At 35.4% G+C, this 14,167-nt stretch overlaps 1 protein-coding gene across 1 annotated transcript; it reads right to left on the minus strand.

The window, feature by feature from the left end:
• Window positions 1–238: 238 nt before the first annotated feature.
• Window positions 239–4,110, minus strand: LOC125269223. Its single transcript, XM_048192087.1, has 2 exons — window positions 3,984–4,110; window positions 239–3,664 (listed from the first exon to the last, which is right to left on the minus strand). The coding sequence occupies exons 1-2, from the start codon at window positions 4,004–4,006 to the stop codon at window positions 2,092–2,094; spliced, it is 1,596 nt and encodes a 531-aa protein (XP_048048044.1). The 5' UTR covers window positions 4,007–4,110; the 3' UTR covers window positions 239–2,091.
• Window positions 4,111–14,167: the final 10,057 nt, after the last annotated feature.

Consider the following 14,167-nt stretch of genomic DNA (forward strand, 5'->3'; position numbering starts at 1 on the left):
TTTGATGAAAAGTGAAGATGCACATTTATAATATTGCATTTAGAGAGTTCAACAATAGAATAATTCATCCAAATATTATGAAAAATTACACTTTCCATCAATTACGCACTCTGATGTTGTTCAAACCTGTTTGATTCTCTTTCTTTTGTGGAACATAAAAGAATATATTCAGCAGATGTTCATGCACTGGAAGTAAATGATGCAAAGCTTCTACAATAGAAGAAAAACACCCTAACAGTGCAAGGCAGGGCAAGTTTATTTATATAGCGCACTTCATATTCAAAGTGCTTTACATGATATATAAGAATCAAAATGAAATGCATAAGAAATAAAAAGTCGTAATGAATGATGCGTTACACTTTCTTCGTAAGTTGAATATGGAAGGTGGTCTAGCAGAAGCTAGATATTTTACTTAATAACTTGTTAAATATAGATTTTTTTTTACTGATTTCAAATCACAAATTACATGCCGTTTTGAACATTTTACAATATATGGTTCATGCTAAATAACTAAATCATTCTTATATTAGGAAAAAAAAATGTTTTCACAAAAATCATAGAAATGTAAATAGCATTTTTTGAAACACATTTTCCATATTCTCGTCACGTCATGTTAGTGATCATTAAACATTTCTGTTAAAATGTTCACTCTACAAACAGCACTGCATTAAATTACAAAGAGATGAAACCCCTAACAAACAATTCATCATTGAGAGATGATTTTAGTCCAATAAGAGATGGACAGACACAATACTGCTTTTATTACTCACATGACAAAATCTCTGCTTGTGTAAAAGACATAAAAGATTGGCTTAATTCAAATTTTCTGAAACTCAACATGGACAAAACAGATATTTTCATTGGAACTCCCTCACTTACCACCAATATTTCTACCAATCTCACCTTTGAAATTGCTGGTTCTCACATCAAAACATCCAATACTGTTAAAAATGTAGGTGTTATCATTGACTCCACCCTATCTCTTCAGTCTCATATTTCCTCTGTAACCAAATCTGCATTCTTTCACCTACGTGGCATTGTCCAACTCCGTCCCTTCATCAGTACCAAAGACGCTGAAACTGTCATCCATGCATTTGTCTCATCACGCCTTGATTACTGTAATGCTCTTTTCATTGGTCTACCTTCCAGCTCCATTTCCAGATTACAATACATTCAAAACTCTGCTGCTAGAATACTCACCCATACCAAGCGTTCTGCTCACATCACCCCAATTTTGTATGATCTCCACTGGCTTCCAGTTGCCTACCGTATTAAATTCAAAATTCTCCTGCTCACTTTTAAATCTCTGCATGGTTTGTCTCCCCCTCATCTCTGTAATATGCTCATCCCCTACCCTCCGACTTGCTCACTACGTTCCTCTGACTCTGGCCTTCTCGTTGTCCCTTGGCATCGCCTCTCTTCAATGGGGGGCAGATCATTCAGTACTATCGCACCCAAACTCTGGAATTCTCTCCCTTGCTCACTCTGTTGTGTAAATAATATCTCTGAATTTAAATTATTACTCAAAACTCATATGTTTTCTGAATGCTATACCTCTTGATTTGATTCATTGATTGCACTTTCTCTGAATGTTATGTCTCAAGTCCTGTTTTGTAATTTTGTACTTGACTCTTTATTTCTTTATACTTCCATGTTCATTATTGTTTCTCTCTTTGTCTACTCGTATTATCTGTTCTTTGTTATGTACACTGTAAAGCGTCCTTGAGCTCTGGAAAGGCGCTATATAAATAAAACTAATTATTATTATCAAGACTTTTTAGGACTCAAGTCCTAAAATAAAAGTCCTTTTATTTTGCACACATTTATCTGTTTACTGATAGATAAGTCTTTCATCCAGTCCTTTATTCCTCGATTGCTCTTGTTTTAAATTCCTCAAGTTTCTGAGCTCTTTGTCATTTTCAAGTTTCCTTCCTTTCTCAATCAAGTCCAGATGAATGAAAGAAGAGTTGAATGTAGATTTTAATTTCTCCAAACACTCCACAGGCCTGATCTTCTCTGCCTCATTTCTAGATTTCATTCTCTGATTTGGTCAAACTTTTTTTTCTCCAAACTCCTCTTCAAATTTCTTTTTTAGATAATCATTTGTGAATATATGTAGATCCCTTCTACCAGTCCTCTGTTCTCCTCAATTGCTCTCTTTTTAAGTTCCTCAAGTTTCTGAACTCTTTCTTGATTTCCAGTTTCCTTCACTTTCTCAATTATGAAGTCTATATGTATGAAAGAGGAGATGGATGTAGATTTTAATGCTGTTTCCATTAATTTATCAAAACACTGATAACACTCTTCTACAAGCCTGATCTTCTCTGCCTCCATCTGCTGGATGTCCTTCTCTAGTTTGGCCATCAAACTTTTTTTCTCTCCAACGTCCTCTTCATATTTCTTTTTCAGATCATATTTTGTTTTCGTGACCTTCCTTGTTTTAGGCACATATATTTTAGAATCTTTCACATGTTTAGTGTAGTGACACTTGTGCGTGCAGACCGTACACTTTCCCTCTTCCATCACACTACACCAGGAGAGATCTCTGACCCACCAGCATCCTGGATAGTGGCAGTTCTCCTTACAGACTTCACAGCGGGTCGCCCGTTTGCTCCATTTCCACCGTGATGCATTTATTGGGACCGCTTCTTTGTAGGGTTCATCAACTTCATACTGAAAGTTGTTTTGCTCTTTCTTGTAATTTTCCAATGTATCCAAAGCAGTTTTGATTTGTTCAAGCTCTTTTTTTTTCAGTTCTGCCAGTTCGATTCTGTCCCTTAAATTGCCGACACAAGCGTCCAGTTGTTTTCTGGCTCTGAGCACAACTTCAGTAATGTGTAAGCTTTTTGGGTTAATGTTATTCAAATGATCGAAGAACTTGCTGAAATTTTCAACTCCATTGTTCCAAGATGTTTTGTAAGTGTCTCGGTCTTCCTCATCAGAGTACTCACTCTGGCAGTTATCAAATAAAAAACAAACATTTTCATCATTTTTTACATATTTAGTAAAGGATTCTTTGAGGAAATTCATGATTCTTTTGGGAAGATTTTTTTTTTCCTGGTGTGTGAAGAGCAGCAGGATGTGTTTTTCTATATCTTTGCCAAATAATGACAGAATTTCATCCAAGATATAGCACTGTCTATCATGGAGTAGAACATCCGTTGCATTCAGCACGATACACACTGCATGAATTTCACGAATGCCATCCTCAGATCTGAATAACTCCTGTAGAGCTTCAGAAACGCGTTTGTCTTTATCAAAGCCCTCCGTGTCTCCAAATCCAGGTGTGTCGATAACAGTGAGATCGAAAGGGCTGTCCAGTGCATTAACCTCATAAACAGTCACTGCTTTTGTCTGAGACTCAGTTTGGTCTTCAGGTATCTCAATGACCTCAAGCCACATCTTGTGTTCCCATCTGACTCCCATGCTGTAATTGATCATTGCATTGATGAGGGTGGACTTCCCTGTTCCTGTTTCTCCAACCATTAGTATGATCTTATGAGGTTTGTCCTTTTTTTGTCCAATTCTCTCTCTCTTTAGCAACTTTCCTTCTGTTAAGACCGTTGTGTTCAGTATATATTTCGTAGTGGGTCCTTCAATTGATTTACTGTTTCTAAGAATTTCTATCAATTCACTCTTCAACAGAATATCTGAGTTTTCAGACCTACATAAAAAAAGAGCACATTTATTATTTGTAAGGTAATGACAGATGTGCTGAATTAATGTTCAATGTCTGTCATGTGAAAACACTGTAGCATACGACTCTGAAACATTATTTGTTGCATACACTTCTTAAAAAACATAGTATGCAGTATGCGCTGTGTACTGGGCAGTAAGCAGTAATTTAGTGCCATTTTGAATGCAAATGGTCACTCTTGCAAACTTGATGCCACTTTGTTCATTTGTAGCATGCAAAAACCTTTGTATGTAACTTCTGACTGTAAAAATTTACCAGAGTAAGTAGTGATAGTAATGCGCCTTACTGTTTAGACTTTGAAGATGCCATGACTGGTTCCAGGATGAATGCCTGAAGATAGCAAAGCGTAAAAAACACAATCTCTTCACAACAGATGACAAGAGAGAGAATAGAGAGCTCACAATGTCCCACAATCAAACCTGAATGAAAACAAGACCAATAGCTGTATTTATACCCTGATAACACCCTCTTTCTTCATGTCATGTGATTTACAGGAAATTTTGTGGGCAATTTGTGTAAATCATGTGATTTTGACAAACTGAGTCAGAATAAACAAGACCACTAAACTGCTGAAGGTTACTGAAACCTTCAACAACATGTAACTTAATAAATCTGCGAAATACTTGCATAAAGAACGTGTGTGTGTGTGTGTGTGTGGGGGGGGGGCATACTGAGCTAGATGCATCTGTGCAAAATAACGTATGCTGCCATTACCTCTTTCATTATTTGTCAATGTATAAATTGCAAGAATGTGATATTATTGTCCATCTGTATATAAATAAAGGCTTTCGCACCTGGTAGTTCTAGGAACTAAGCACCAGGGTGATTCCCTGAGAACTAATTGTTCCCCTAGGGCTGTTTTCCTGGCTGCATTCACACCGCCAGTAGGAACTCTGAAGTAACGTAAGCTGTGCTTGTTGTTGTGACTTTTATTTTGATGGCGCAGAGAATGCCAGAGCCTGAGCACACATTCTCCGTTTTCATTAGTTTACAGCCTGTCTAATATGTTCTAAAAAGTATTAGCGCTTGCTGTGTGGTTGATGTCCAATGTCACTAGCTGAGCAGAAATGCATCATGTTTTGCTTGGTCTGCTCAAAGTTGCATTGGATTTTCTCTTTAACTCGAGAGGTCCATCTATCATTGTTTTCCATGTTCGTAGAGTTAGTTTGTGGAGTAAATAATGGCTGATGCCGGTGTTTGGCGTGCGTTCAGACAATCTATATGCAATACAGACACAACACACACACAAAACAAGGAACGGCCAACAGGGGCGTCACACTGGTTCTCCCATTCGGCCTCGGTTTTATGAACCAGGGTGTGGATCTGCTGTCCAGGGGCAATCCCCTCTTATGTGGAGTGGAAATTGAACAGGGAAGTGGTCGAATGGATTTAAATACGGCAGAGCGACACTGGATCTGTGTAATGAGGTTAATAGGTCAGAGAAGAATAAGGTGGGAATCGGCGAACCTTCAAACAGATTTTAAAGGTGCTAAAGAGGATGTTTTGTTTTATACATTTTTGCAATATTACTTGAAACTGTCTTTACTAACTGATAAAATACTATTTATTAGGTGCACTGAAAGGAATAATATTAATATACATCATCTGTGCACAAGGAAGGGCCTTAAAAACATCAGCCAATCGTTTACGCGATCATCGCGTAAACGATTGGCCCTCTGGCTTGTCAATCACTGCCGTGACGTTCCTTGTGAGAGACGAGCGCGGCTGCGCGCTCCAGTAACTTTCCACACTCCACAGGCGCCGCATGCAATGTTTTTGTCAGGAGACAGGAGTAACAACTGCAGATTATGAGTTACCTGCGGTGAGTCCGACATAATGAATCCACTAACACGACACAGCGAATGCCGGTGGTAAACACTCGTGCACGAGTTTTGGGAGGCGTTCCCTCGAAATGAGCTGTGAAGGAGGGGGTTGTTCTTACGCATGCGCTCATTTCAAAAACTCAGTAACAGTCTTTGGTTTCTCAGTCGTCGAAAACATCCTCTGTATCCTCTTTAATATAGGTGGACAGTGACAGCTTCCCCGGGTTCGAGCAGCCAGCAGGAATCCCCTGTTCCCGATAGATTTCAAAATATTGTCGTTTAAGATGGCATTGCTGTTAGCTTTGGTTTCTGCAAAGCGTGTAAGCGAGATTCACGCAATTTCTGTGCATTCAGCGTGTATGCAGTTCATGCCCGGGGATGCAGGGCTAATTCTGAAACCTAATCCTGCATTCATGCCCAAAAAAGTTAATGCTATTCTTCCTCTTGAGTTAAGAGCTTTCTACACTGTAAAAAATGACCGTGATTTTAACAGTAAAAGACCGTAAAAATGCTGCGGTGAAAAACTGTTAATTGGTTTACGGAAAGTTTCTGTACTATATACGGTGAATAACTGTAATAGATCTAACGGTAACTTTACGGTAAAATACCGTTAAATTCGCAGTTTTTGGAAGTGAAAAATAACAATTCATTGTAAAATTTACAGTTAAAAACCATAAATTGACATTCCCACAATTCCCTGCGTGACACTTTACATTTGATATATTTTCGTTGAAATAACTCTGTTTTTCTCATTTTTTTCCTAATCAGTTATGTACATTAGGGTTTTATGTTACATCTAATGTTGTTAAATTAATGTTTATTGCATTTTTAAAATTTCATGCATGTTACCATGATGGTGTTTAGTGTGTGTGTGAATGACACTGTGTGCACCTTCTATATGTTAGTGTTGTCCTTCTCAGCTTGTGGAAAAGCTGCTCGTGATGAACTTTGATTCATCATGTGACTCTCATCACCACTGGGTTTGGTGACTGTCAGTGTATTATAAAGGTACAAAACAGATATTAGTACTTCATTAGGTTGGTAAATTAACATTATATCAGTTAATGAAATACATTATTTTACCATAAATTTAACAGATTTTTTTTTTTACGTTGCTACTGTATTTTTTACGGTAAAGTTCTGGCAACCACAGCTGCCGTTTTTTTACCGTAAATTTTACTGGGATTTTTTTTTACAGTGTAACAACCACCTTTTGCTTCATCAGAACAGCAAAAGTTAAATGTGTTGTGCCCAGTGCGTGCTTTACGCATTTACACGGAAAGAACCAGAGGGTGCAGGAAGAGTGATAAGCTGTTCGTATCTTGGATGAAACCACGTATGGGGAAGCCGATAATTAAACAGTGTTTATCTCACTGGGTAGTGGAGGAAATTTCGTTGGCATATTCCAGTAAGGGTCTTATGTTATGTGCACACTCAACAAGGGGAATGTCAACTTTGTGGGCTCTTTTTAAAGTCACGAGACAGGATATTTGTGAAAAGATTTACACCCATTAACATGATTATAATGTTGAATGCATAACATACCATTCATAATTTTGGGGTTAGAAAGATTTTTTTTAATGTTTCTGAAAGAATTCAAGTTTATTATTACTTTAGAAATGATTACTTTTATTATTATTATTACTTTAGAAAGATTATTCCAGTTTAAAGTGTAATTTATTCCTGTGATCAAGCTGAAATTTCAGCATTATTTGAGGTTATGTTGGTGACCTTATACTGCAACCATTTGAATTGCAGTATGCATTTTAAGTGTATTTAAATACAGAATAGAATTACATCAAAATAATAATAGATAAATAAAACAAACATAAAAAACAGAAGAAGAACAGTGGATAATACAAAAAAAAGACAAAAAAAAAAACAAAAAACAAACAAAAAAAAAAAAAAAACAGCCATCCCTTTTTAACAGGCTTTTTATATTTTTACATAAGCTACAATAGAGAGGGATTAGAGGAAGTGAGGGATAGGAATTTTTTTTTAAGATGAGGTTAAGTGCTCACGAAAGAGATGAGTTTTGAGCTGTCTTTTGAATATTGCCAAGGATTCTGCATTCCGGATGAAGGCAGGAAGATCATTCCAGCAAGGAACAGAGAATGTTCTGGAGAGTGATTTCGTGCCTCTCTGTGATGGTACCACAAGCCTTCGCTCCTTTAATGAGCGCAGGTTTCTGGTAGGAGTGTAGACTCGTAAGAGTGAGTGGAAGTAGGAGGGTGCTGAGCCTGTGGTGGATCTGTGAGCAAGCGTCAACGCCTTGAATTTGATGCGAGCAGCAAGTGGTAGCCAGTGAAGAGAGATGAAGAGAGGCGAGACGTGGGCTCTTTTGGGCTCGTTGAAGACGAGACGTGCTGCAGCGTTCTGAATCATTTGTAGAGGCTTGATTGTGCATGATGGCAGTCCAGCCAGAAGAGCATTGCAGTAATCAAGCCTGTTGCATGTTCTGTTAGAAAGGGCCTGATTTTCCTGATGTTGTATAGTGCAAATCTGCATGACCGAGCTGTCTTTGCAATGTGGTCTTTGAAGGTCAGTTGGTCATCAAGGATTACTCCAAGATTTCTGGCTGAATTTGATGGGGTAATCGAGGATGTACCTAGCTGGATGCTGAAATCGTGATTTAGAGTCGGATTGGCAGGGAAGACGAGAAGCTCAGTCTTAGCCAGGTTGAGCTGTAGATGATGTTCTTTCATCCATGCCGAGATGTCCGCCAGACAGCTTGAGATTCGTGCAGCTACTGTGGGATCATCTGGTTGGAATGAAAGGAAGAGTTGTGTGTCATCAGCATAGCAATGGTAGGAGAAACCATGTGCCTGAATGATGGGACCTAGTGATGTAGTGTAAATGGAGAAGAGGAGGGGTCCAAGAACTGAACCCTGAGGAACACCCGTGGTCAGTTGATGAGTTTTGGATACCTCCCCTCTCCAGGCAACCCTGAAAGACCTTCCTGAGAGATAGGATACGAACCAGTGAAGTGGAGTACCTGAGTCACGCAGGTACTGGATTACTCCGCAGCGGTGGGGACAGTATGGTACAATTTTGTATTTTGAGATCAATTCATGACACTAAACAATATTCTCCTCTGAAGCATCCTCAATGTCTTGGCTTCATGTTGACTGAGACTGGTGGCGATTGGATGAATCCTCTAGGAGAAGTATATCAAATTCAAGAGCACGCGTCAAATTCAACCCATAATAGCCGACTTCCAGTTGGGTGGAGCTAATGTGCTTGCAAAAACAACTGTGTCATAGCGTTTTATCTCATTATAGCAGGTACTAGGAAACCACCAGTGTCATCTACACTACGCATGCTCACATAAAGCCTTCTTGGGCAAATGCAAAGTCCAACACATCCTGTTTCTATAATGATCTATCTATCTACAGGCATCCATCTACAAAAAAAAAAAAAAAAAATGCAGATCATGTGACGATATTAATTGTGCATCATCATTAATCATCAGTGAGTCCTGCTGCAGTAACAGGATCATCACACACACATTCTGTGCTTCACAATTAAACCTGAATTAAAGCTTTAAACGTCCGTAATCTTGATTAACTGATGCCGATCAAACGATTTCTAGCGTTTCCTTCAGGCTGTAAGTGCCATTAAACCTTCATTAACCCACAGCAGACTGATGCAGATCTACTGCTGCAGAAACACCATCAAACACTCCAAACGTCACTCACCGTTCAGTGCATTCAAACCAGAACCTGTGTTGATCTTCAGTAAATATATCAAAATATCCTCAAAACAGAGACACTTACAGAACCTGAGAAGAAACAATTTAGACATGATTTAGAGTTTCTATCTGGAATATATTCCATTTAATGTAGTGAGAGTCACTATTAAAAATCATTTTCAGCAATTGATATAAGGCTAAAAATAAAATATAAATATTAGACGAACAATAAAAAGCAAACAATTTGAAATGGCAACTAATTGAAATTAGTTTAGGTGGAAGTATTATAAAAATACATAAATATGAAATAAAAAATTTGAAAGCTTAAATGAAAATTAAATGTTTTTGCTTTGGCAACTAACTGAAATAAATACATTTACGTTGAAGTATTCAAATTCTAAATATTATATATAAGATAATACAGTGGCGCATTGTTGACACATACATGATATGTTTTTACACTCAATTATGTCATAATAACGAGATATTGTCATTAAAACGACATCTTTTTCTTGTTAAAACAACATTTTCTCATAACAAAATATTGTAGTTAAAACGACATCTTTTTCTTGTTAAAACAACATTTTCTCATAACAAAATATTGTAGTTAAAACGACATACTTTCTCACAATAATGAGATGTTGTTAAAACGACATCTTTTCTCGTAATAAGATGTCGTAAAAACTACATCTTTGTATTGTTAAAACTTAATTTTCTCATAATAACAAAATACTGTTGTTAAAACATCTTTTCTTGTAATGATGAGATATGTCGTAAAATACATCTTTTTCTTGTTAAAACGTTATTTTCTCACAATAACGAAATATTGTAGTTAAATCGACATACTTTCTCGGAATTTTTCTAGTTCAAACGACATTTTCTCGTGATAATGAGATGTTGTCGTAAAAACATATTTTTCTTGTTAAAACAACATTTTCTAGTAATAACAAGACATTGTCGATAAAACAACATCCTTTCTCACAGTAACAAGATGTTGTCGTTAAACCATTTTCTCTCATAATAACGAGATATGCCGTTAAAACATTGTTTCTCGCAATAACGAGATGTCGTTAAAGCAACATCTTTTCTTGTAATAGGTCGTAAAAATTATATTTTTCTTGTTAAAACGTCATTTTCTCGTAATAACGAAATATTGTAGTTAAAACGACATCTTTCTCATAACAACATCTTTTTCTTGTTAAAACATTTTCTCGTAATAACGACATTTTGTTCTTGTTAAAACAACAGATTTTTCTGTAATAACGAGATATGTCTTTAAAACAACATCTTTTCTCGTAATAACAACTTTTTCTCTTTAAAACGTCAGATTTTCTTGTAATACCAAGATGTCATAAAAACATCTTTTTCTTGTTAAAACGTAATTTTCTTGTAATAACGAAATATTGTAGTTAAAACGACCTCTTTCTCGTAATAACGACATCTTTTTCTTATTAAAACGACATCCTTTCTCACAATAACGAGATACGTCATTAAAACAACATCTTTTCTTGTAATAATGAGATGTCGCTAAAATATTCTCGTAATAACGAGATATGTCATTAAAACAACTTTTCTCGTAATACCGAAATTTTTCTCATTAAAATGACAGATTTTCTGTTAATAACAAGGTGTGTCAAAATGACATTTTCTCGTAATAAGATATTGTCGAGATATGTCATTAAACAACATCTTTTCTCGTAATAATGAGCAAAAGTCAACAAGCAAAAGCTAGTCTAAAAAAATGTCACGTGCTTCATATTTCTTTGACTGTAGTTTTGTTCATGTTTTTGAGGAAGATGGTGTCACACAACCCGTCCATTTCTCCTCGACTAGATTCAAGCAAACAACAGATGAATTTACACCAAAACACTGTCATACAACAGCCACATGACAAGTGTTTCTCTTCCCTTTAAAAGCTGATTAGAACTATGATGACATTTACTGACATTCCACGATTTTCACTTGTTCTGTGATGATCAGCAACAGACGGGACTAAAAGACAAAAAACAACATAAAAAACACATTTATATGGAATCTTGTTTCCGCCACGGAATAAAACAACATAAAAGATAACTGTGACTGCTCACAATTCTGACTTCTTTTCTCAGAATTGTGAAATGTTTATATCACGCAATTGCGAGAAAAAAAGTCAGAATTGTAAAAATCTCAATTACCTTTTTTAATTTTTTATTCAGTGGTGGAAACAAGCTTCCACACATTTACTATTCTCTGTCAGCTGTCTTTATATCTGATCTGATCCATGAATGTAGTGTCGTGTGACCTTGCACTGACACGTATAGGGAAGTGTTGTTGTTTACGAGGGCCGGCGGCCCCGCAGCGCGAGGAGTGTTCGGCGACACGCTTCCTTCAGACGTCCTCCTCTCAGCACAGAGCAGCTGACGCTCCCATCAGCGCCGATGTGACATTTCAGCAGGCCTGTGATTAGCAAACTGCTCAATTTGGCCTCGTGTGACGTGAGACCTTTAAGAAACATCGCTCAACGATGAGACGTCTGTGTCTAAAAGGCTTCTGGTTCACGTCTGCAGCTCTGAGCTCAATGCATTTATTTATAGAGCTTAAAGAAACACTATAATAGCTGACCTGTGCCGTTCAATCAATAAACATCTACATGCTCAACAGATGCAGCAGATATATGCATTAACAATGAAAAAAATAAATGTTTTATATGCCACAGAGAACCACAAAGAAAACTGTAAAATGCTAATATATATATACAGGGCTTGACATTAACACCCGCCAACCCGCCAAATGCGGGTAGATTTCAGCTGTGGCGGGTAAGACAGCCACTCCCACTAGCCACTTTGGCGGGTTGAATATAATTTCAGTTTACAGCCAAATGATCGTCGAAGATCGTCGTAGCACAAAATTACAATCCAATCACACAATTCGTTATTTACGTGCAGTTAGTGAAGCAGGGATAGGCGGAATTGCGCTGAATGACACAAAACAGAAGCGCTCTCTCGCGTGCGCCCTCTCTGTCGCGCGCGCGATATCAGTTCTCCTTGCGCCTGAATAGTCAAATACACATGCACACATGTCTAAATGTCCATTGTGTGGAGTATCTCGTGTGAATACAGTCGGTTATGGCTTAAGTGGACGTAAACAGGTGGGTAATAACTGGATATGCGTCAGTTACGTCCATGCATTCAGCAGCCCAATTAAATAGGCCTATCTGTCTGTCATTAATATTAATCAAACAACAAAAGATGTTAATTAAATGTAGATTATATGTTAAATAAACCTACTGTATCTGAAAAAAAGATTATTTTTAATTTACTATTGTTTTTTTAATTTGCTTCTTTGTTCTTTTATATAGCCTAACACAAATAACTTATCTCATATTAGCCCATGCTCATATTGTCCACCTCTTGCCCACCTGTACATACCAGCTGATATACAATGTAGTCTTGATTTGGGTTTGCATTTAAAAGTTTGAAAGGGTTTTACATCTTCTAAATCAAGTAAAATGACTCAAAATAAAGTAATTTAAGCATAACAAAGTCAACTTTAATCATATAAAATGTAATTTACCAACATCAAAATTTTGGCCAGTTAAAATGCTGAGTGGCTAGTAACTTTGAAAAACAACTAGCCACAGTGGCTGGTGAGCAAAAAAGTTAATGTCAAGCCCTGTATATATATATAAAAATATACAATTGGAAAATTAGAACACAAATACTTAATCAAAATAAAAAACTTAAAATCTAAAAATATGAACTTAAATAATTAAATAAAAATAAAATACAAAATAATTCAACCATAAAATAAACATGGAAAAATAGTAAACAACAAACAAACAAAAAAACAAGACAAAAGCTAAAAAATAACTCCTAAAAATGTAAATTGAAAATAATATTATCAAATTAAAATTCTTATCAAAAAGGAATTAAATCATGAAACATTAAAAATTAATTTTAAAATAAAAACAATGAAAATTTAATTTACTAAAAATTAAAAATCACAAAAAAATTAAAATTAAAATGAATATTATGAAATGCAAACATATTTAAACAAAAATATATTATTAAAATAAATTTTAAAATTAAAACAATCAAAATATAAAATCACTAAAAATGTATTAAATCTTAAAAATAAAAGCTTAAGAAAAAAATTTTAAATAAAAAAGAAAATACAAAAAATATTTAAATTAAGTTCCAAAATTAATTAAAAAATGTAATTCGAAAATAAAAACCGTAATAAAACACTTACTGAAAATGAATTAAATCATAAAATGTAAAAATAATTAATTTTAAAATAAAATAAAAATAAAAAAATAAAATAAAGTAAATCAAGACAAATGTAAAATTAACATAAATAACAAACAGTAAAATTAAACAAAACAGAAAATACAAACATATTTAGACTAAAAATATGATTAAAATTATTTTTACAATTAAAACAACAAACAAAACACTTACTAAAAACGAATTAAATCATAAAAATAAAACATTGTTAAAAAGAAAATACAACACACAAAAAATTTAATCATAAAAAAATAATAGTAAAAAAAACAAAAAAAACAAACCCTAAAAATGTAAATCGAAAATAAAAACAAAAAATAAACACTTAAAATAAATCCCCAAAAAATGTAAAATTTAAATAAATAATATAAAATACAAACATATTTAAACAAAAAATATACGATTAAAATAAATATTAAAATTAAAAAAAAATATATATTTTTTTGTTTGTTTAGCTGCACGTCATGTGACTATTGCCTGATTTTAGAGAACCATGAACATGTGAATGTGTTGAACTGACTGAAGTATTAACTTGTGAATTCCTGCGCTGGAGTTTATGTGACGTCAGAGTCGACCTGTACACGACTTCAGAAGAGTTTGCTTTATTAACCTGGTCAAATGCAAGACGCCGCTGGTCACATGATCTCAACATGAGGGCAAACGAGCAGAAATGAGCATGTGCTTCAACAGAAGA

This window comes from Megalobrama amblycephala, linkage group LG5 (assembly GCF_018812025.1).
Source record: "Megalobrama amblycephala isolate DHTTF-2021 linkage group LG5, ASM1881202v1, whole genome shotgun sequence".
In the NCBI taxonomy this organism is placed as follows: domain Eukaryota; kingdom Metazoa; phylum Chordata; class Actinopteri; order Cypriniformes; family Xenocyprididae; genus Megalobrama; species Megalobrama amblycephala.

Excerpts from the sequence above, each read along its gene's own strand:
- LOC125269223 (XM_048192087.1), bottom strand. The coding sequence starts at position 4,006 with ATGGCATCTTCAAAGTCTAAACA. Across the intron at positions 3,665-3,983 it reads GCATCTTCAAAGTCTAAACA|GTCTGAAAACTCAGATATTC; the intron begins GTAAGGCGCATT and ends TTTTTTATGTAG.